This window comes from Mus caroli, unplaced genomic scaffold (assembly GCF_978045245.1).
Source record: "Mus caroli unplaced genomic scaffold, Mus_caroli_1 scaffold_13, whole genome shotgun sequence".
In the NCBI taxonomy this organism is placed as follows: domain Eukaryota; kingdom Metazoa; phylum Chordata; class Mammalia; order Rodentia; family Muridae; genus Mus; species Mus caroli.
The window spans coordinates 42241825-42266922 of NW_028227268.1; the positions used below are offsets into that span (position 1 = coordinate 42241825).

General features: G+C 37.9%; 1 protein-coding gene across 8 annotated transcripts; it reads right to left on the reverse strand.

Moving 5' to 3' along the window:
• On the reverse strand, positions 1-24390 carry Znf207 (zinc finger protein 207). 8 transcript variants are annotated; one of them, XR_015045016.1, is made up of 17 exons: positions 24192-24390; positions 21517-21643; positions 19675-19813; positions 18348-18515; positions 18165-18240; positions 17670-17717; positions 16115-16185; positions 15534-15691; positions 14608-14700; positions 13258-13503; positions 12512-12671; positions 12213-12396; positions 11911-11994; positions 9311-9365; positions 5093-5158; positions 4426-4469; positions 2-4234 (listed from the first exon to the last, which is right to left on the reverse strand). XR_015045016.1 is itself a non-coding variant. In XM_085829759.1 (13 exons), exons 1-12 carry the CDS (start codon positions 24230-24232, stop codon positions 12236-12238), a joined length of 1488 nt encoding a protein of 495 aa, XP_085685885.1. In that variant the 5' UTR covers positions 24233-24390; the 3' UTR covers positions 11540-11994; positions 12213-12235. The 8 variants fall into 8 exon arrangements, 3 of the variants coding, with proteins under 3 accessions (XP_085685885.1, XP_021031348.1, XP_021031350.1); XR_003837987.2 differs by having other exon boundaries at positions 5080-5158; XR_015045017.1 differs by having other exon boundaries at positions 1-4469; positions 5093-5155.
• Between the last annotated feature and the right edge of the window lie 708 nt (positions 24391-25098).

Consider the following 25098-nt stretch of genomic DNA (forward strand, 5'->3'; position numbering starts at 1 on the left):
TCTGAGTTCGAGGCCAGCCTGGTCTACAAAGTGAGTTCCAGGACAGCCAGGGCTGTTGGGAAACAAACAAAACAAATTCTAAAGTGTGATCCTGACCCTCTGGGACTATTCCAAAGAACCAAAAACTAAAAACCCTGAAAAAGCCCCTTATTTACTATCACAGTTCATATCATAGCATGTAGTGGACCCATCCTCAAAAGAGCTCCTTTATGCTGACATGATATGACTCTTGATATTATAACTGTTTTCTTAAAAAAGATTTATTAATTATAAGTACACTGTAGCTATGTTCATTCACCCCAGAAGAGGGCATCAGATCTCATTACAGATGGTTGAGCCACCATGTGGCAGCTGGGATTTGAACTCAGGACCTTGGGAAGACCAGTCAGATTAACTGCTGAGCCATCCATCTCTCTCTAGCCCTGGTACTTTATTGTAATGGGGAGCTAAGACTGTCTCAAAACCACGTGCAGTAGAGAATGACCTTGAACGTGTAATTACTTCCTACCTATAGCAAGAGTTTGACTCACAATTTAACTATTTGAAACTTTTACAAAAGTAAAACCTATAACAAGGCATTGAACTTATCATTGACTCTTGTTTAAAGGGGTCATAAAACTTGACAAGGCATACTAAACACCTTACAATCCCAGCACATGATTCAGTCAAAAATGAGTTACTTAAAACAGCACTGAGCCATGGATGTGGCTGAGTAACAGGGTTGGTAAGTAATCTTACCAAGTCAGTCCAACTCCTCAGCCACACAAAGCAAAACCCCCTAAGTCCCAATTTTCACTAAATATTTACTAACTACATTTCGCCTGCAAAATTGCTGTCCAAAACATCTTTGGTATTTAAAAGTTATAATCATTATATCTTAGAGGTATCTTAGAACAGAACATCATGATTCATTCAGATTTCAAACTCACTCTTTCATTATTTAGAGTGAAAATGAAACTTACTCTTAATGAGCTACTGAATTGCACAAAAATGTTTCAATGCATTATGAATAAAGATCTGGTAGTAGAGGTCTGTGAAACACTATTTCAGAGGCTGAAATATAATTTTAAGTTTAGAACAGACAGCCTAGACCTTTTAATAAGACTTGGTCTCAGGGCTGAGAGACAGTAAGAACACTGCGATGTTCAGTTCCCAGCACCCACATGGCAACTCACAACCATGTGTGACTGCAGCCCAGGAGGTCTGACATCCTTTCCTGACCTCTGTGGAAAGCACACATGCATACGTTCAAAATGCCCATTCACACACACACATATAATAGAATGTTATTTAAATTCACTTAGATTTTGAGAAAGGGCTTCTATGCCTAGACTTGGATGGCCTGCCTCTGCTGCTTATGAGGTGGAGATTATGTGTAAACAGTCGTTCCTTTATTAAGCTGGAGAGATGGCTGAGTGGTTAAGGTAACTAGATGTTCTTACAAATTAACTGATTCTAGTTCCTTGCATCAATATCAGAGGTGGCTGACAACCACTTGTAATTCCAGCTCCAAGGGATCCAACCACCTCTTTTGGCCGCTACAGACAACTGCACATTCATGGATATAATTTATATGCATGCACGGTGGCACTCTTACGAGGCGGAGGAAAGGGGAGCTCATGGACAACCTATTCTACAGACTTTTCTAGGACAGCCAAGGCTATGCAGCTTCACTGTAAGAGAAAAGAGAGCTGGAGGTAGCTAGCACAGTGGTAGAAGGATGGCATTCCATGTAAAGGCTATGGAAAAACAGAAAACATTAAATACACACTGCAATTAAATTACTTAGGAGGATTTCTAGAGTTCCAGGTCAGCAGAACACACGTATCAAATTCCATTAACAACAGGGATACAGAGAGATCTCTCTTGCTAAGTGCAAATCGTGTGTGTGTGTATTTGAGTTGGAGAACACACTTTAATGTTCCTGAGCCAGGAGAGAGACACATCAAAGTATCACATACACTATTATTTGTGTGGGAAATTTTTATTTTTTAATAAACTCAACCAAATTCATGTATCACAAGGTTCCAATGTTAATGAATTAAAGGCTAGCATATAATTACCTTTAGAAGATTTAGTTATATAAAAAACGACATTCATAACAATTTCTGCTCATGTACCATTTAATCATACACAGGCTAGCAAATTTATTCTTCCTTCTGATGCTATGCTCAGATCCTCCATACAATCTCATCCCCCACAAGACTTTGCTCTTCATTTTCTCCAAATCCAACTGACACTTGTCAGGGGTAAACCTGGAGACTAAATTAAAGACATGCATACCCACTTCTTTAACTTTTAAGAAAACAATGCTGTAAAAAAAATGACTTATATCTCAGAAATAAAATTAGACCGTTTTCACCTTACCTATCATACTTTTGTTACCAACAGAATCCCAGAAGGTTGAATTGGCTCCCTAGAAACCACATACAAACAAACTACCTACATACCCCAAGATATTTCTCACCTGTGGGGGCCGGGGGCATAATCATAAAAAACAAGAAAGCTCTCTTCCCACCACCAAACTCTCTCTCTGTAACACCGACCAGCACTGGCTCAGGGATGAACGCTGACTGTTCAATGGTAGGTTACAAGTGTCTGAAACTCCACTTCACTTTAAGAATCAAACAGTCTCCTTCTGGACTCAAGAAAAAACTGCATGTGGGTGCACCACAGACACATAAATAAACCTTAAATTATGCACTGACCTCCATTACAGAAATTAAGAGTGATTCTCTCCCATTGCCACCATATTTTGCTTAGTCATAAATGGAAATGAAAAACAGAGTGTTAAGTAAACTCAGGGTCAATATTGGGTTTTCAGGAAAAGAGCCACTTACTGATATACACCAAAGAAAGTTTAAAATATAAAATTAGATTTTAAACTACCATACAAATAATCTCCTAAAAACAAAACGAACAAAAACCAAATCAGACAAGTAAGGTGCATTCAGTTTAATCAATGAGTACATAGATCTGGAGAAAGCGTTAGATGTACATATAAAATCCTAGAAGGCCTCACTTCTGATCTTGGAATACAATTTGGGAGCTCACCTTTACCACTACTACATGCATTGGAAGTTACATACTTACCAACTGTCACTGTCTGCTTATCCATGCTAGGAAAAGACAGAGTTCCTTAGAAATTTATTTCACTTTAAATCTAAAGACACAAATTTAGGCTCAAAACTTTGTTGAGAGCTCATCTAGAATACATTACCAAACACACTCAGATTACACATTTCAGATTTTAGAAAACAAATATTGTCTATACTAAGGAGGGAAAAGGTAGATTTATTCACAAAGGTTACAGCAGAAACACAATGTATATACAAATAAAACTGCATTATTTAGAATCTAGCTCAAAACCACAGGGAAAGGAATCCTTATGTTACAGGCTAATCACTAAACAAGACAGTAAAATAAATACTATTTGTAAGCCAGTTTTCACAGGTAAACAAATGCTAGAAACTGTATCTGTAACCTAAGTTTTCCACTTATACTGCTCAGTACTGCAGCAGAGTATACCAATATATTGTATTTCATTAACCTACACAGCGGGAAATGAGTGGGGGGGGGGGGAGGTAATCTTTGGTTTAAAAAAAATATGTATTTCTCAATTACATGTTTTATGAGCACAAAGCCCAGGGTGTCAGATCCTGAAGCAGCTAGGTGGCTGTGAGCCACATGACATGGAGATTGGGAACCTCAACTCAGATGACAACAAATATATGACACATCTTTCTTTTTTTTTCCTTTTTTTGCTGGGGGTAGGGGGACGACGACTACTTCATCCAACCCTGGTTGTACTGGGAACTAAGAGATCACTCGCCTCTGTCTCCAGAGTGTGTGCTACCACACCTGGAATATGACATGGTCTTAACTATGGAGCCATCTCTCCTGTTTCTAAATTTTCTTTCACAATTATTTTTCCTCACCAAAGGAAATAATCTGTGTTCAATGTTTATGTGCATACAGATCTTTAGGAAAATAGGGGGGGAAAAAAGAGAGAATCTAAATAGGAAACATAGGGAAATATCAGGCAGTAACTTAGGTCATCTTAAGGTTCTGATCCAAGCTTTGAAAACTGGCTGCTCATTTCAATCACTGTCACCTTCCAGCTAGCTTAAAAAAATAAAAGTGTGATACAAAAATTATAAAGCAGTACTCACCAGAAAGGCAGCTCTAAAGAGATGGTTTTACGGAAAACCATTTCCACTGTATCTACGCCATTCTGTGAAAGGCAATAAAACTTAAGCCCTCAGGCACTTCACAATCAAAAAACAAAGTGGGGGAAAACTCACAAAATACAGTTCTACTACTGGCTGCTAGATGTAGATCATTAAAAATTTAAACAAAACTTAATATTCCCAAGTAAAATAATAACGATCCAATCGAAGACTGGCTAATCACCATCCAACTTACTTTTACTGGTTAAATTTCAAGCAAGATGTGCATGACTTCCTCGTCTTCCAAGAATTACGTTAAAAAAAAAAAAAAAGACAGGGAATCATTACACAGCCTAGCCTGGCCTCAAATTTATACTACTTCTACCACTGCCTATAGAGTTCTGGGATTAAAGATGTGCACAACTGTGCAGGGTTCTGAATATGCAGTGAGCTTCCATGCCAGTGATGAAGAGGCACACCAATGCCATTTATAGCTTACAAAGACACACAAATTCTTTACCAGTATTTAAAGCATCATAGGTTGACTCATACTATAGAAAGTAAAGGGTGATAAAAACTACCATGGAGTAATTACAGCAGTGGATCTGAAGCCTTGCATTACCACCATGAACTGAGCTAATCAAAATACTTCTTCTCTCTCTTTTAACTAGGAGGTGTCTGTCAACATAGGTCAAGAACCACCAACCAATAAAGGAGCAGCATTACAACCAAGGTCACCAACCTAAAGCTGACTTTGGTCCAAGACCCGAGTGTCTGAGAACATCCATCCAATGGACCTGTTACTCATACTCACATTTAAGTCACTGCACAGCAGCTTCCTTCCTTAACTGCCTTAAATGGTTATGTTTGTGGGGTGGGGGAGAAAAAAAAAGGAACATCAGGTACTTACAGATTAAACTAACCTGTACTGGCAGGGCTGTGGGGTTTTTCTTCTCTACCAGTAAGTAGCAAATGCTGAAATTCTGCTGCTAGTTAACAAAAACACAAATTGTATTAAACTGAGGAGTTCAACCCATACTTAAAAAAGTCAATGTGCATTTAATTTCCTCAGAGCCTGTTAGCAGTACATCTTAAAAGGTTGCCTAAGCTTAATAAAGATGATTTTACATTGGCTACTGAAATTGAGTGATCTTGAAAATGAGGTAGCAACACTGAAGTATCTCTTGGACATGCTTCTATTTTAGTCAATAATGTCTTCAACATGGGTAGTGTACTGGAAATCTTGGTTGCAGAAAAAGGCAAGGGGCAATTACCTTCTAATTTCAATTAGACAAACCTTACAGCCAATTTTAACTTTCCAATGTCATGAAATTTTATTATTCTCAACCTTAAAAAAAGTCTATGAATTCTGTTACTTCTTCAAGTATATTAACCAGCTAGCTGGTAAAGGGGAATTAACTCTAAATAGACGCCCTGTTTCTGATTCAAATTGTGAAAACTATAATAATTATTTTCTTGGCCAACTTGGGCAAGTAAATAACCCTTGAAAAGATAGTGAAATGATATTTCAACGTAGGATTAGTAAACTACCAAAAAAAGAAAATACCATTACTAAAATAAAAGGGTAAAGCCCTTTTATTCTTATTTTCATAGCATTTAAGGTTCTAAACTCTTAAACCTACCACACAATAGTTCCTTTCCCACATAATCAGCTATCAGTTAATGTATAATGTATTGGGGAAACGAAAGTCTTCATTCTTCTTTTTCTTTTCTGTTTTTGATGCTGGGGATTGAATCCAGGGGGTTCATGCATGCTTAACATGCACTGTGCCTGCCGCTGGGTTACCTCCAGCCAGCTTCATTCTTCATTTCAAGTAGGACAATCAATGAATTTCAAAGGTAAAAACAGATCCTTTAACCATAATAAAAGCCCAATAGAAACACACACAAAGTCCCCAGATAGTGCAACAATGTCAGAGGGCTTAGGGAATGCAACACATTCATTCAGTTACTCAAACTGCCTATAACCTTACAAGGCACAGAAATGATTCAAGTGTTGGCTGGAGTCTAACAAATCCTTTAAAACAATGTACACACATTTATCCCCTTGGCAATGAGTTTTTCAAAATGACAATGAATAATTGTCATATTCATCCTGAAGACCCTAACCCTTCAAAGTTACTATCCAGTGTGCCAGTTTTAGTTAGACACTGCTCAATACATCTAACTTACTTAAACAAAAATGAAATTAGGTTTAATGAACACTCTATTTTAGGCTGTATACCATTACTTTGGGAGTCTACATTTTTCTTACTAAAACCATTCCTGAAAAAAAAAATTAATTTAACTCTTTCAGACTACTTGAATTTTAAATTGTCATCCAGTGATGGAGGTGATGATCTCCTTTGGAGGAACAAAATATTAAAGAACGTACAGCACTTAGAAGTAAAAACAGTGCTTACTAAAAACATTTTTAAAAAGTTTTAAAGCCAGGCAGTGGTGGCTCACGCCTTTAATCCCAGCACTTGGGAGGCAGAAGCAGGCAGATTTCTGAGTTCGAGGCCAGCCTGGTCTACAGAGTGAGTTCCAGGACAGCCAGGGCTACAGAGAGAAACCCTGTCTCAAAAAACAAGAGAGGTTTTTTTTTAATTAAAAAATTCTAAGGCTACAGTCTCCTGTAGAACTAGATGGTGTGAACTCATACATGCACAGATCAGACTGACTCCACCAACTTCTCCCCTAAGTATTAGAATTAAGGTGCGCATGACCACATTCAGAAGAAAAAGTTGTAACCCTTATTCTAACCCTGGCTACACTTCAACTTGCAGAATATCCCTGATCTCATATCTCATCCTCCAGAGAGCTGGAATTATACCATATGCCTCCATACCCGGCCTTAAACAAAAAGTCCTTTATTTTGTAACAAAACCGCCCGGTAATGCGAAAACTAAAATAAACCCCAGTGTTCTGCATAGGAAACCACTTGGAATAAACAGCTCAGGTTCTTGGCAGTTTAAACTAAATCTGATTTCCTCTAATTCCTATGAATTTATCTGAATAATTTAACAGTGTTCTATTGAGGATGTCTAAGAGTTTAAGCTACTGGTTTTAAAAATTCAGTATTATAAAAATTCAGATTACATGTGACTCTATACTACATTGTTAAAATGCTTATTTTACAAAGAATTATCACAAAGAAAGATGACTATAAGATTATTAAAATTACCTGGATGATAAAAGACCAAAATATTGACAAAGTAAAATAAAGAGAAAGGAAAAACCCTGTTTCATTCATGAGGAAGCCAGGACAAAGCACAGGGAATATGTTACTCGCTATCTTTTATTTGTACGCCCCAGTCACTTCACTGACTATCCTTCTGGAGTGAACTTTCCAGAAGCTACCAAGACAATTAATTTCACTTTTGAAGAAGACACCACTAGTGTTACGGAGGTAGATATTACCTTTAAAAATACGTATCATTTATTAAAAAATTTAGGGTATATGCTTAGTAAATTCTAGCCAATACAAATGTACAAATCCCACATTCATTTGCTTACTAAAACAAAGTGAAGTCAGTATTATTTATCAAATGTTATCAGTGTGCTTTTACAGAAACCTGAAAACTGCATAATTCTCAACTGGTTCTCTGGATCACTGACCTACAAAGCCATCATCTCCACCCTGACAGGGTCTTATACTCTGTAACCCAGGCTTATCTCCAAACTCACAGCAATCTTCCTAACTCAAATTCCCAACTGTGAGGAATACAGTCAGTCAAGTGCAAATGATTTGGTATTCATTAAGCAAATGTACCATCATTAGTAAATCGCTTCCCCACCCCTATATTCAAGAAAATAAGAACCTATTTAACTTAGAATCGGCTCAGGCAATTTCAAGAGATTTACATATACTAGAGTAGGGTGGGCACAAGATAAAAATACACCAGCACTCACAGTTGTTAAATGGTGGTGGGAATGAAATTCAAGGTCTTGGACATAGCATTAGATAAGCACCCTATGATTGAAGTAAAGTCCATTTAACAAGTCTAAAAAAAACCCAAAACTGTAATTTACTAAATGTTATCAGCAATCCAGTGGAACATTGTCATGGAAACAGTAGTTCCTGAAAGTATTAAAATCTTGTCAGGTGTCTGGCCCCAGACCTTTAATCACAACACTGGGGAAATAGAGAGGCAGGCAGATACCTGAGTTCGAGGCCTTGTAAACAAGAGTTCCAGACTGACAGCTAGGGCTATACAGAGAAAACCCATTTCAAAAATCTAAAATTAAAATAACCACAACCCCCCCCAAAGGATTAAAATCTGTTTCCAGTCTGATGTAAGGAATGAACAAGTTGGAACCTACTTTCAGTCATCACCCCATTTCCCAACACAGTAGTTCTGAACACCAAAATCAAAACAAATGTGGATACACTACTGGTGTGTGCATTACATAAAGCACTGCTCAGTAAAATCTGAAAATTTAACTTCCAAAATCATTCTGAACTAGTTTCATATTTATCATATGACCCAATTTCAGTATGGCTACCTGAAAATTAGTTCTCTTTCCATTGAGCCATGTAATACCCAAAGCCCTTTAATACCACACCTGTAGTCTACACCCATCTATAATACACCACACACGCACAGACAAATGACCTTCCCACTCATTTCAGGGCTCTACATTAACATTTGCTCTAGTGTGGTGAGATTTGAGAACATTAAAGAGCATAAGCCTTTCCGGATGACCTTACCACCTTCATGTTCAATAAGCTTGAGATTTAGAACAAACTTCAGTATCCTGTGGCAATTCAGATAACTTATCCTTGAGGTTAAATTTAAGTTTGAACAAAAAACAACCAATGATTTTTCCTAGAGGTCTAAGTAAAAATTTGAATGAAACATATCAGGCCTCCAAATCAAGAATATAAATTGTGAATTTACTAAGGTTCATAAAGCCTTAAATATTATATAATAAAACAATACTTATTTATACTTATTAACACCACAGTCAAACGTGAATATTAATATAGAGCCTTCTCTGCCAAAGGAATATAAAAATCCTAAGTTTAATTAAATTTAGGGGCCTTCACCAAACTTGCTGCAAGTTTGGGGACATAAATATCCAACAGCCATAAAGCTGTGAAAGCCCCCATAAGTAATAAAATAAATCCCACTTGCCTCAGACTGAACAGGGCAACACTGAGACTCAGCCTCAGCCTGTCCTATGGCAGGGCTATAGGAAGAAGAAAATTTTAATTTTAGAAAAACATCACCCAATTAATTAAAAAAGACATGCATCAAATTTTTTTTAAGTCCCAATGATCAAGCAAGCAATAGAAAAAGAGCAGGTCTTTTTGTCTACAACTGAACTGAGTCCAAACTTATTTCTTTGAGATTTCCAGAATTGATTCATTAAACTCAGCTTAAGTTCAATGTGTAATCTGAATAGGTGTTCTCCCCCTAACAAGTGGCATGAGATTACTATAATACTAAGGCGTCAAAATTAAGTGATAACTTCAGAAGTCACTCAGAAGTGGATCCTCATCTGCTAGTCTTTTTTTCTATCAGTAGCTAAATAGAGTAGAAACTAGTGCCAGACTTTTAAAAAAACTGATCCACAAGTAGATGGAAGCTGACAGGCTTATCTTACAGCTTCATTAAATGTTGTACAGGGACATAGCAAATAACTGAAAGCAGTCTTTGTAATGCCATCTGAAATTCAAGTATAAACCAAATTTGTTACACTTGAGATTTAACCACACTATGGACCCCAGAAGCAATTAGGTAAGCAGCACTTTCTAGAAGTTTAATTATTCTTGATGCATGCAAAAATTATACTTTCAACAACATAGTAAGTGGACCCCACTCCTGAGGCCCAAATTATACATCATTAGAGTACCTTAGGTTACACACAAACTTTTAAAATATTAGGATTCTTTTACTTTTAAGTTGTAGACTTCAAAGAATAAGTCCTGCTATCTTGTGCTTTGAACAAAATATAAATGTAAGCTTTGCATAATTCTTAAAAGTTCTACCAATACTTCAGTTGTCTGATATCAAATTCATGAAATTCTAAAATGTTCTGTTTTAAAAGAAAGCATTTCTAAACTTAATCTTGCCATCTTTTTAAAAAGGTTTTTTGTTTGTTTGTTTGTTTGTTTTGACAGGATTTCTTTGGGTAGCCCTCACTGCTCTGGAAGTCACTCTGTAGCCCTGGATGGCCCGCCTACAACTCAAGGAAGATGCACTTGCCTCTGTACGCATCACCACCGCCAAGCTATACCTTAATATTTTCAATAAAGGGTTTTCTTTGGCAGTGCTGCTAGTCTAAGAAACTTTAGTTAACTAGAGAGGTAATCAGGATGAAGAAGTGAAGGCTAATTTAGCAGCTGGTAGGAACTCATTTCTGGTATATATGAATATTTTCATTAGAAACTGGAACTTTCTGTACCTCACAGTAACTACAGCAGAGGCGGCACACAATCAGTGCAGTAAATACCAGACTAAAAATGACATTCAGATTTAAATTAATTTGTCATATCTCAGAATGAATTTTACTTATTTAAATTTTCCTCTGTAACAAGCCAAAAATATTTTCAATATAAATTCCTACAAAATTAAGGTAACTTATATTGTCACATCATTTATCTAATACCCTTCATAGAACTATTAAAGACAGCATTTGCTCAGAATTGTTAAATCAAATCAAACTATATTCGTTATATGGTTAATTACTTTGTACAGATCACCTGATACTTAACTGATCATAAACCTACCCAAGCCTCATGTCCCCCCAAATCAGAAAAGATGTCCACAAAAGCTGTAAGAACAACTACGGTGAGACATCCAACACAAAATCCCCAGTGGTAGGTAATCACCCCTACAGTAAAAATTTCCTACAGGAACACAGCAACATCCTAAACTTTCAAGGATCATAATTTCCAGTCAAGCCATCTGACTTTACACAGGTTACCTATCTAATCTCAAGTAACATAACTTCAAAGGAGTATAATAAAAACTTTCCAACACTGCATAGTACAAGTTAACCTACATTAACACAAGAAGCATGCACCTAAGCTTCTAGAAGCACCTGGATAGCTTCTGAGGTTCATAAATTATTCAACTGGCACCTGAAGTCTTAAAATTAATCCCAAGAAAATGAATGCATCTGGCACTAGGCTCTAAACAATCTTAGCACGAAAATGTGAAGTTTACATTGTGAACTTCCATAACATGAAACCAAAAGATGTAAAACAGTGACACAAAGCCTTCCTCCCCGTATGTAACTCATGTGTTAAGTTTCTGTCAACAGATACATTAACAAGAACTTTATATATTCTGTTATATACTAAAACATGCAGCTAAAATAATCTACAGCTTAAAGAATTCAATCATGTATCAAAACTGTATTGGTAACTGAGTTTTATTACGTGGACATCTACCATGGCATGCAGCCATACAAACCTTTCAGGCAGTGGTCCACAGCTGGGTTATGAATAAAAAGGCATAAATTTTTGTCTCATTTTATTACAATGAAGTTTAACAGTACAGAAAAGTCACATGACCGTAATAATGGGCCCGTTTTCTTAAACCCTGCAACAGGAGGAACTCTCTCTAATTACATTAAATATTGTTACACATTCAAACTTCCAATGTACAAGTACTTGGAAACAGTTACAACCCTCACCAAGCTAGGTTGGGGACATGAAGTCCAACAGCATTGGAAATGCTGCGAAGGCATAACTTTACAAATAGCAATGTAATCTTACAGAACTTGCCTTTATTTAAGGTGGTATGTTCATGTAATTCCAGCGCCTTCACAATTTAACGAACCAAATTTACTATACTTCACTTCTAAAAACCTAGATGAAACATGAAAAAGAAGCCATACAGTATAAATTGCAACTTCAGGAAAAGTTCCTGTTTTATTATTCCAAATAATTTCTCCCATGTCAAATAAATGTCCAATAGTTCCTGGTATGTGGGAAGATTATGTTTGTTAAAAGTCACAATGAAGCCTTAATGACGGAAGCTTGTCTATATAAACAGCACAAGTTGAGAAAAGGTTTAATCTCCAAACCTATTAGACTTGATGAAGTAAGATCAGTAACGGCCACCTTGCGACATTACAGGAGGTCTCATTCCCATTGGAGGTCGAGGAGGCCCACCTTGGTAAGGGGGCACCATTGGTGGTCCCTGTCCATACGGTGGCATAGCGCCAGGAAGATAACCTGGCATGCCTTGATGATGACCACCATACTGACCTAAAAAATACAATATATAAAGTTAGTCTTTGTCTTTTGCTTTGAAACATTTTATATATAAACACACACACACACACTTTTAAGTCACTAAAAGCAAGGAAGGGGAAAAAAGTACCATGAGGTGGCATTGGAGGTCGCATTGCTTGCTGCTGTGGCAGGCCTGGCTGTGGTGGCATCATACCCCCAATTGGTCCAACTGGAGGATTACCAATTGGAGTTTGTCCTGGTCGAGGAAGATTTCGCTGATATTTAGGTAACTGTGCCCTTCTTTCTTCCTGAGAATAAAAATAATATACAATGTCTAATATAAAGTCACAGGGGGACAAATATTGAAACCCTAATAATTTTAAGTACACAATTACTCCTCAATAATTACTTTGCTCACATAAATCATTGCTACTACTTAAAATCTTCATGCCATATGATCTTACCTATTTTTACATTAGAACATGGCTAGCTGAGTTCACAAAATGTATTAACTAAGTATTAACTTTCTATCAAATGAGATTCATTTGTAGAGACTTGAAAGGTTTTGTAAACTCTAACATTCAACTGTTTAGTCAATCAGTACAAGCAAATTCTTGTCTAAACATTGTTTTAAAAAGAGAAAGAACCAAGTTTACTGTCTTTTCTTTTTAGAAATAAGAGGTTAGGAACATGAGGCCAAAAACATGAATAGTCCCTTCTTTGTGTAGTATTTATGACTTCTTAAAAAAAATAATGAAAACCATTTGGGAAGATTTAAAATCAGAAAACCATGTAAATACAAATAATAACTTCTCCAATGGGCAGGTTGCTATGATTTTTGATCAAACGATACTAGTAAAGATCAATACTGATAAAAATCTACAAACAACTTACCAGTGATATATCCTCATCTGGATGGATCAACTTACTGGTTGCACTGGTGGTTGTGAGTGTAGCAGGCTTACTTGTTATTGAAGCTGCTGGTTTTGCTGCAGTACTGTTTGTTGTACTAGTGGTTGAAGCTGTAGACTGTGTATAAGCAGGGAATGTAGGCTTTGGGGGCTCTGTAGTTGTTGCTGCAGGAGTACTATTTAAGGGCTTAAAATCTGTACCAACAGGTCCTTGGACAGCTGCCTGAGCCTATAAAGTAACGATCCTTTATTAGTAAAATGTCAATATCCAAAGTTGAGTATAACAAAAATAAATATATGATACGAACATTAAAAAGATCAAACTTCAAACGAAACCAAAACCAAGTAAAATGTCTGATAAATGTTTTGCAAAATTCAATCCAAATCAATTCAATATCAAAAAATACTGGGCTGAAATTATTATACTTCTCAGATGCCTTATATCTACTCTCCAAAAAAAACTTAATTTACAATGCCTTGTATTCTTTTTTCATTTGCTATAGGATTATGAAATAGTATTTAATGCAACTGCTTTTAGTCTCCTAAATTGTCTAAAGTAATTCATCTTTTTTTTTTTTTTGGTATTTTGAGACAGGGTTTCTCTGTATAGCGCTGGCTATCCTGGAACTCACTCTGTAGACCACGCTGGCCTTAAACCTAGAAATCCGCCTGCCTCTGCCTCCCCAGTGCTGGGATTAAAGGTGTGCGCCACCACGCCAGGCTAGTCTTTTAAGCAGCTCAGAAAATTGAAGCTACAGGTTGGGATAATAAACCCCTTAGTAAGCATCAAAAACCTCCCGGTAATAGTGACTCATCAGTGTCACCAACTATGCAAGTGTTCTACAGAGAGCAGCACACTACCCTCCAATTAGTAATGACTAGAACACAGCATAGACAAAAGGGTTAAAGGCACAGGTTCTAAATAAAGTTAACAGTAGCACATATTACTTTCATAATACAAGTGTTTAAAAATGTTAACTAGATCAACTTTAGAAACAAATGCAGAGTGCTAACTTTCTTACATAAAGATGTGACGCATTAAACAGCATTAATCAAAAGAAGCTTAACCATGCATCAAGGCTAACCATTGGCCACTATAGTTCATTACTGCTCACATGCTTTTAACCCTTTAGAGCCACAGAAGTTTAGAGTTACTTTGTTGGAATCATTAATATGAATTCAAATTTGCAAACACCATTTGAGTTTTAGTATGTTTTACTTCTAAAAAAAAAAAAAAACCTAAACATATTGGTAAGATTAGCTTTCATAAAGGGTCCAAAGGGTTAAGTTGTAAAGCCATTTTAACAATTTTAAACTGCAACTTCCTGCGTACTTGTGCTGTGCTAGGAAACAGAGCTTTAGAAGATGCAGACAGACTTTCTGAATTGGATGAAGCTGTACTTGAGCTTGTTACAGGTGTCCCCATCTGTAGCATAAAAGAAAGGAAACAATGAACCGTCTCCGAACAAATGGGTAAAACATGCCATGTGGCACTTTTTAGTATAGATTGCATTGTTTATAAATGCAGATTGTAATGCAATCAAATGTCATTTAAAGAGGCAGGTAATGTACTTTTCAATTAACAGAAAAAAGTATATGCCTCAAAAAAGTATCTCTACACCAATACAACCAGTTAAACATAAGTTTCTAGACTTAATGTTGGAGATTGCATTAGTTCAAGAATCTTAACATAAACTCCAAATGACAGTTCTCTATGCAGATGCCCTATACAATAAGCCTACAGATTCTGATAAAAGTTTAACATATCCATAAATAAAATTTCCATTACCACAAGAATTTAGGCAACTAAAATTGAACACTCAGAAACAGGGGAAAAGTGAAAAATCTAAGGGTTAAGCATTTAAAAAACAAACAAACCTTGATCAAAACACATATACTTAATTCTAAGATTCACCTGACTCTGCTCTTGAAAGCCTTGTTAAAAGGCCATGTGCCACTACCACCATGCCTAAGGTCTTACTGTTGGCTCCAACCTAATTCCACTCCCTTCAACAAGGCAGAGGAAGTCCTCAGAAATTCGACTTTCACATCTAGCTACAGCTAAAGAATCCACATCTTTGGAAAAATATCTGATTCCTTTCTACCTGCTGTGAACAGAGGAAATCAAGGTAGAAACATAGCAAATGATAGGCTATATTTTAATATATCACATAATCTAACAATTTCAAAGGATATCTGTGAACAAGTCCATTTGACCTTAAACATACAATATACTCCTTTTCAAGAATTTCACCTCACCTGTCCAGCACTGGGGAAAAGAGGCTTAGTAACTGGAGGCTGTGGAGCAGGTACTGCTGCTGTTGGTGCAGGTGGTCTATTAAGAATACCTGGTGCTGAAACAGCCTGTGCTTGAGTCATTGGAGGAATTCCAGGGCGTGGAACAGGTGGGGGCATACCTGAAGAAAAATGATTCCCAAGAATAAAAAAAAAAAAATCTCGTTCACACGAAAACAATTCTATATTATATTTGTTCCTCACCGTAGTTCTTCAAACTGTCATTTTACAACTTTAGAATCTTAAATGTAAACCAGTGTCCCTAGACTCCACCTATAATCTTACTGATTATCACTGTTTTGTCCAACTTTGGTTTGAGGTAGGATCTCATCACATAGCCCTAGCTGGCTTGGAGCCAACTATGAACAGTCTAGTCTGGAGCTATAGATACCAGCCTGTCTCTGCTAGAATTAAAGAGAAGGTATTGATGCTACATGGCATCACACCCCACCCATTCACCAATCTTCTTTCATGTAATAGAATTTTAAACTTAGGAATGCTATCAGACACATTACAAAAGCAATTGTTTAACACTCCATACATACCTGGTGGCATACCCGGCATCAGAGGTGGTATTCCAGGTCCAGGTGGCATCATTCCACCCATTGGCATCATTCTATTAAAAGCAAAATTTAAGGAAAAAATAAAAACAAAAAATATTAACTAGCAGTATAAATCACACACACAAAAATATTTTTGGCAATTACAAAACACTAAATAAAAATCTTGACTATCTCAAGTACTAAGATCAAATCAAATCAATCATGCCACAAAAATATAATTCTACCATAACAAACATCTACAAACTCTTCAGTTTACCATTAAAAGAGGTGGAGTGGGAGGGATAGAGGGGAACCCTGGGGGGGGGGACCCCAATGGCAAAACAAGGTCACTGAGATTCAACAATATTCTTGGGAATATACAAAGGAGACCCCATCTAATAAGTATGTTAACTGGAAAGTTTTTGTTCCACTTGAAAAATATGCACATGGAACATAAATAGAAACATTTCTATTTCAGTTGTCCACTATGGAGTAAAACTTTCAGTCTGGGATGAACAAGGATCACCAATATTAGTGAATATAAGCTCAGAATACATAAACTTTTTACTTCATAACAATAAACCATGACTTAAAAACAAAACCCTTTATAGTTTCCACTTTAAAAAAAAAAAGGCTCACCTTCAAATATCATTCAGTGTCCAATTTACTTCAACACATTAGATTAGATTACAAGTATGTGAACTTAATTTGTGCTTTGGTGGCTTTTTTTTTGTTGTTGGGGATATAACAGTGCCTGATGCACGTTATTCATGCAATCTACCACTGAGGTATATTTTTCAGAATTTAGGATATATATCCTAATTAGATGAAAATGTTATTACCTTCTATAATAAAAAGCATGAAAGCAGAGTATAGATATTCTATGTAGAATACAGATATTTATTTTTACATCTATAGGTATTAGAAATAGATTATAGGTATTATCTCTTATTATTGGGTCTATTATTTCTTGAGCTATTATCTAATGATAGCTCAAGAAAGCATTTGCACACTTAGAAAAAAAATTTTTCCCTTTTGTGACAGAATCTATGTAGCCAGGAGGCTGTCCTAAACCTATATGTAAAATAGTCTGCCTCATATTCAATGTGATTTGCCTGCCTCTGCCTCCCAAGTTCTAAGATTAAAATCAGGGCTACCACGTCTGAGAGGAAAATTATTTTAACTTGTGTATTTGCTCAGAATTTTTAAAATTTATTTTATGTACATGAGTACACTGTTTCTATCTTCAGTCACACCAGAAGAGGGCATCAGATTCCATTACAGATGGTTGTGAGCCACCATGTGGTTGCTGGGAATTTAACTCAGGATCTCTGAAAGAACAGTTGGTTCTTTTAACCACCGAGCCATCTCTCCAACCTCCTCAGAAATGTTTTAATTTTCTACATTTAAAAGATGTGTCAATGAGCTAACAAGTTTTTGTGAGGAAGATTAGAAAATTTCTTATAAGTCAACTGAATAAATATCATTAAACACACACACAAATGACATTATGATTATTATTATACCTCCTGAATTACATTATGAATGAGATGCTTACATGTTTTCACCGCAAAATGACTGGGTGTATTTTCTCTGATGATGCAATCTGTGAAAATGTATGACAAAATCAAAATCTAACTGTGATTTTCAGAATACAGCGGGAAAGTGTACTGTACACCTTTCATATCCAACTAAGTAAAAGTGATGGGCAATACGCACCTCAATTTCATTTTAGTTTCTGATGCTTTGGTAAATCATTACAATTCCCTTTTCCATAACTAAGAAACTCAAATCTATAATCAATACTTTAATTACAGCAAATGCAACTGAAATAGACGGTTTCCTACATTCATTCTACTACCCAAAAATCTATTTTCCTTAGAGGAAAATATGTCTTATACTTACTGACCCCTTATTAGAAATAAAAGTTTAAGATTTATAGAGCCCATATCTTTAAAAAAAAAAAAAAAGAAAGAAAAAGAAAAAAGATTTAAATCATATCACCCAAGTTAAGAAAGGCCCAAGCCCACGACCCAACTGGCAGTTTGCTTACCCAGGCGGCATTCCTGGCATCACTGGAGGCATGCCTGGCATCAGGGGAGGAACACCTGGCATCAATGGAGGTATGCCTACAAATTGTTTCAGCAACAAGGTTAGCACTGGAAATTAAACAAGAGGAAGTAGCCCTGACATCAATGAAGTCCTCAGGATACATTTTTAATAAGTCTCATGTTACCTGGAGGCATTCCTGGTGCGCCTGGAACTGGAGGCAGTCCTGGCTGAGCCATTGGTGGGATATAACCTTGCTGAGGTTGAACAGGCTGTGGCTGAAAGGAAGTTGAGGCTGCAGATTCATCATCATCATATTCATCAGAATCATCTTGTTGTTTCTTTTTCTGACTCTCTGCCAAGAAAAGGTTTTAATTAATTTTCACACATCAGAGAGGAAAATAACTTAAAAAAAATTAAGTAATTTTGCCCACGACTTTAATCCCACCATTTTACAGGCAGATGAGTCTATGAATTACTCTAGTTCAAGGAGATCCAACATCCTCTTCTGACCCTCTTAGGCGCTGGCTTCCAAGCGAAACACATACATTCAGACAAAACATTCATAGACATAACTTTTAAAAGTCAAAAAAAAAAAAAATGTATAGGAGACTAACACTTTCTGCCATCTGCACAGTACATAGCTTGATATCCCAAAACAAATGACATTAATAAAGATTGAACATGAAGGAAAACATAACTCAAGACCAGAATTAGTGGGACTGAAGAGACAGATGGTTTAGGCTCAGTTAAAAAATTTTAACTTGCCAGGCATGGTGGTGCACACCTTTAATCCCAGCACTCGGGTGGCAAAGGCAGGCGGGATTTCTGAGTTCTAGGCCAACCTGGTCTACACAGTGAGTTCCACAGCAACCAGGACTATACAGAGAAACCCTGTCTCCAAAAAAAAAAAAAAAAAAAAACAAAAACAAAAAAACCCAAACTTTAACTTTAGTACACATAAAGCAGCTAATAGCCAGATGTAATCCCAGTTTTTGGGAAAAAGACACCATCTTTTGGCCTTTGTGGGCACCAGACACAGTGGAATCCAGACTTAGATGCAGGCCAAGCACCCAAAGAGATTTAAGTAAAACTTAAGAAATAGGGCTGGAGAGATGGCTCAGTAGGTAAGAGCACCCGACTGCTCTTCCTAAGTTCCTGAGTTCAAGTCCCAGCAGCCACATGGTGGCTCACAAACATCTGTAACAAGATCTGACTCCCTCTTCTGGAGTGTCTGAAGACAGCTACAGTGTATTTAGATATAATAAATAAATAAATCTTAAAAAAAGAAAAAAAAAAAAAGAAAAAGAATTTGCTTTCTTAAAAAAAAAAAGTAAGAAATATTAAAATTTGGGAGCTCAGTGCAGTGATACAAAGCTGTTATCACATGTACTCAGCAGGGAGAGGACTCAGCAGGTATAAAAGTGCAAGCCAGGCAACCTATGTTCATTTAAGTCTCAAAATGGCAATACTCTCAAGGTGAAAATGTATTTTAATCCACATGTAAATCTTACCTTGTGTTTTCTGTTCAAGAAGTCGCCGTCTTTCATCCATATCTTTCTCTGGAATACCTTCCATGCCGTATATTTCCAACTCTATGTCTGTTCTCCCAGGTATTGCATTTGGTACTGCATCTATGGTTTCTTTATGCACCTTAAAAAAAAATTTTTTTTTAACTAGAAACTACTCAGCAGACTACTAGTGGTGACGAATGGATCAAAAACTTTCTTCTAGACAGTGTTGGCACTTGTCTTTAATCTCAGCACTCGGAGGCAGGAGCAGGCAGATCTCTGAATCTAAGGCCAGCCTGCTATCAACAGTGAGTTCCAGAAGAGTGAGGACTACAGAGAAATCCTGTCTCAAAACAGTGAAAACTGGGCCAAAGCTGTTGCTTTGTAGCGATAGAACAAGTAAAAAGAAACCTAGAATTATGAAGGCCCAGGGTTAGACTGTCTGCATAGTGCTACAGGTACATACAAACATCAAAGTGTACTATATTTACTTTTTACATTCCTTTCATTCAGAATAGAAAAAAAAAATCACAAAAACCAAAGATCATTGAATTTTGCTATTCCTTGGAAATTATTTACTTCTTTTCAGATCTCTTCTCATCTGACAGCTCCCTAGTCTTATTAGTTGTCTTGTTTTCATTTTCTCAATCATTGATGATGAGACAGACCACTTTGTTATTTTCTTTCACAATATAAGTTCAAGGTCAGTCTAGTCTACAAAATGAGTTGCAGGACATCCAGGGCTACAGAGAGAAACCTTGTCTCAAAAAAACAAAGTCCGATTCCTAGTCCTCCCACAAACTCCAAGTGAGCATGCACAAACAAACTAATGAGGCTGGAGATGGTTCAGAGGTTAAGGACGAACAGGCTTTGGCTTGCAGCACCCACAACTGATAGCTCACCACTATCTGTAACTCCAGGTCGAAGGGGACGACACCCTCTTCTGCCTTCTAAAGCCAACTGTGTACTAATGAGCACATAACAGACAATTAATTGTTAAGTAAGTTAACATAAAAAGATGCATCTGAATGGCTACTACAATAATACAAAGGAGAAAAGGGGTAGTACTAAAGATCAAAGTCAGGGCCTCAAAGACGCTAGGCACAAGATCTACCATGAAACTACAAAGTCCAGCCTTTATATAAACTATGACATCAGGATGCAAAAATACAAATCCTCAAGTTTTCATTATTTTATTATGAAAAAACTCAAGAGAAGCAGAAGAACTCAGAAGTTAGAGGCACTCCTGATCTTCCAGATGACTTGAGTTTAATTCCTGCCACACAAATAAGAGCTCACAGCTGCCTGAAAATTCAGCTCCAAAAAAACACCTCCCAGCCTCATGTACCCACACTATGTGTCCAAATCCACAAAAAAAGGGGGGGGGGGGAGCAAGCAAGCAATTTGGACATTGAACAGAACAATGCTTCCAAGTAGAGTGTGTTCTTGTATACTCATCACACAAAAAACTGAATACACTTATGAGGCAGAGGAAAGAGTATCTTTGTGAATTTGAGGGTAGCCTAATCTACATAACATCATTCTAGGTCAGTCAGCTAGAATAAATACTAAGTAAGAACTGTCTCAAAATTAAAAGTCAAGTCCACTTATCTTAATGGCCACAGAACAGACGTGGATTCTAGGTAAGTACTTTTGTGCCAAAGCTTGTGCTTATCAATTGGGTTCTATCCCTACCACCTACCAAAAAAAGAGAATAAAACACATACCTGAGTTTTAAGTAGATTTGGCTATTTACCCAATATATAAACCAAAGACAAATTCAATATTATTTATGTGGTTACAAATCACAATGGGACAAGGTCAAAACAGAAGAGAAATTCTTACCTGCATGCAATGAATTGCTAAACCAGGTCCTGTGTACAACTTCTTATGGCAAATATGGCATTTAAAATGCTTTGCTTTTTGGTGCTGTATAAGGATCTTCTCATCATCAAAATCTCTGTTACAATACCTGGTCGCCATTAAGGTTAAAAAAACCACACAAAAAATAACCCCCTGCCAACTAAAGGAAACAAAAGTTGCATAGATACTACGTAATTAGAAGCTAAGGAAAGCTGAAAATGGTGATATATGCCTTTAAAATCATCACTTAAGAGATGAGACAGAGTCAAACCTCTCTGAGTTTGAAGCCAGCCAGGTCCACAATTGTGAGTTTCCAGACTAGTCAAGAATTACATAGTGAGATTCTGCCTCAATATTAATATAACAAATGCCTTTCATCTCATCTAACAGGAAGGATAATAGGGGTGACTTTAAGATGACTCCAAGGTTAAGAGCACTTGCTGCTCTTTCAGAGTACCCAGATTCTTTTCCCAACATCCATAAGGCAGCTCACAACCAGAATGACAGTTCCCGGGGATCTAATGCTCTTCTGTCCTCCAAGAGCACTAAGTATACAGCATACCTATGTAGGCAACCCCCCCCCCCCACCACCTAATAAAAAAGGAGGGAACTTAATATAAATTCAGTTTTAAAGCTGGGCAGTTGTGGCGCACACCTTTAATCCCAGCACTCAGGAGGCAGAGGTAGGTGGATTTCTGAGTTCAAGGCCAGCCTGGTCTACAGAGTGAGTTCCAGGACAGCCAGGGCTACAGAGAAACACTGTCTCGAAAAATCAGAAAAACAAAAACCAATTCAGTTTTAGTATTTATATTTGGAAATTACACTAATCATGTACCTCCCGGTCTGAGAACATAGCTCCATTGTTAGGGTACTTGTCTAGCATGCAATGGGCTGGGTACTTCCAGCAGTTTGGATGCTGGGTGTAGGGCACACCTACAAAGCCCCAGCACAAGTGGAGACAGGAGAAACATGCATTTATGGATTTTCGGTGCTATGGTGGTGCATGCCTTTAATCCCAGCACTCAGGAGGCAAAACCAGGCAAATCTATGAATTTGAGGCCACCTTGATCTACAGAGTAAATTCCAGGGCAGCCAGGCTACATGGATGAACCAAGAGTTCAAGTTTTGTGATCCAGCATAACATGAAGCCCTGCCACAAAGAACACACACACACACACCCCAAATTTTGACCTTTAAATTATTATTTCAACATTTACAAATGTACATGCTAAGAGTGTCAGCTGGACAGTAGTGCCTTCAATCGCAGCACATGGGAGCCAGAAACAAGTGGAACTCTTTAAATTTCAGCCCAGGCTAGCCTACAGAGCAAGTTCCAGGTCAGACTGAGACACACTAAGAAAACCTGTCTTGAAGAACAGGAGTTCCATGAAGGAGAAAAGGTTAACCAAAATCAAATGAACCAGGACCGGTGGCACACTGCAGGCAATCTGTGGCAGGAATGACTACATCTTAACTAGACAAACTTGGTATGCAGACTAAGATCTTAAGCCCAAATAAAAATCTTTTAGCCTGGCATACCCCATGCCTTTGATTTCAACACTCCTCATGCAAGGCAGATATTTATTCTGAGTGCCAGGTCAGACAGTAAGACTAACTCAAAATTTTTCTTTTCAAAAGAAAAAGCAACTTCAAACTGGGCAGTGGTGATCCATGCCTTCAATCCCAGCACTGGGGAAGCAGAGACAGGCGGAAGCCAGCCTGGTGGACAGGGCAAGTTCCAGACAACCAGACCCCCAATCCCAAATAAAAAGACAGAAGGGGGGGGGGGGCAATTTCACAATTCATTAAATATACAATAGAATTGAAACTGGGAATTCATAATCCATTATCCAACTCATGACAAAGGGCACATTCAACTAAGAATCCATAAAATTTCTTCCAAGTTTCATTATTAATCTATGCATTCAAGAAATTTAAATTCGCATATACTAAGAGTTCTGACCTCGCAAGACTTTTTCTGTGAGTGCATTAAATAATTCGTGACGGATTTTTAGCGACTTAACTACTTTAAAAACAAATTTGTCTTGAGACCGTTTTCATGTAATAGATAAAAAAAAATCCAGTTTAACGTAAAATACGTTATCCAAAAAACAAAAAACAAAAAAACAAAAAAAAACGAGAAAATTGTTTTCCTTCCCAACAGTTTAACCAGTCCTATAAAATTGGGTAACGATAAAGAAACTCCACCCAGTTAAGCAAACGCTTCCCCAAGATTAAGGCGCCCGAAAGAGGCGGAAGCCGATTCTCCACCGCGGGGGGGAGGGGAGAGGGCTTAGCCACAATTCAATTATCCAGGGAGTAAGGGCATTTACCCCAAACTCAAGTCCCTTTGTGGGGTCTCCAACGAAACAACGGAGACAGGAGTTCTTAGGGACGACTGCACTTGGGGGAACGGCTCCAGGCCCAATGATCGCGACAAACAAGCGCCTGAGTCACCAAGTCCAGCGCCACCAAACTCCGGAGTCCTCTCGCCCGAAGAACCCCATTTTACAAGAAACCACCCCAAATCCTAACCCAGCCACAGCACACGGGCCCGGCCGGGCCCTGCCAAACAGGCCTAACCCAAACCCATCAGACTTGTGTTCTCAAGAAGCGACACCCACGCTCGGCCTCCACGTCAACCCCACAAAGGATACCAGCACCACGGCTTGAGCTGCTTCTTCTTCTTGCGACCCATTACTGCGCCCTACACAACAGGCAGAAGAGAGGCGAAAAAAAGCTGGGAAAAAAAAATCAAAAAACAAAAAACCCAAGAGACTCGCAGAGTTCTCCAAACCAACCGCCACCACCGCGTCCCGCAGGAAACAGACACAAAATGGCCGACACCCTCGTCCTATCTCCCGTCCACCTCCCGTCAGCCACCGCGGCGAGAGCTAGACGGGTCACGTGACGCAGGACTTCGTCCCTGAGTGGCTGAGCCTGCGCTGCCGCCATCTTAATGGGGTTAAGTGGTGGTGGCCCTCCCGGGCTGAGGACGGTGATCCTTTAGAGCTTGGGTCGGCGAGTAGGTCGGCTATCCCGTATGCAAATTGAAGGGAGGAAAAGAGTACCAGTATAATTAAGGATAGGTTACAAATAAATAAAGATAATTGGGACATGGTCAATTTGGGGGTTTTTTGTTTGGTTGGTTGGTTTGGGTTTTTTTTGGCTGTTGTGCGTTTTGCTTTTATTTTTTGAGATGGGATCTCTTCTTAGCCCTGCTGATAGAGGAAATGACCAAGCTGGCCTCAAACTCAGAGATGCGCCTGCTTCTGCCTGCCAGCGACTGCTTGGGATTAAAGGCACACGCCCGGATTGCGACCTGGTCAATTTTTAAATCTTGTTTCAGTTGCCTTTCGGTAGTGGGGCGTATATGGTCAAGGAAGAGTCATCGTTTTTTTAGTGACAGTCTAGGAAGCAGTATGGGTGAGATCTGCAGTAGCGATAAGGGAAATGTGAAGTGCTTCAGAATCTCAAAAAGGCGTCCTTAAGCGGCTCCGGGGAGCATAGGAATGTTTAGAAAGGTGAAAGAAGATGCAGTGGGAGAAAGTTTAAGTTATCTTA

Bases quoted from the DNA above. Each gene is read 5' to 3' on its own strand.
- Znf207 (XM_085829759.1), bottom strand. From the start codon at position 24,232: ATGGGTCGCAAGAAGAAGAAGCAGCTCAAGCCGTGGTGCTG. The intron at 18,516-19,674 runs GTAAGATTTACA...TTTTCTTGGCAG, and splicing joins TCTTGAACAGAAAACACAAG to AGAGTCAGAAAAAGAAACAA. The intron at 18,241-18,347 runs GTAACATGAGAC...AACAATTTGTAG, and splicing joins CGCACCAGGAATGCCTCCAG to GCATACCTCCATTGATGCCA.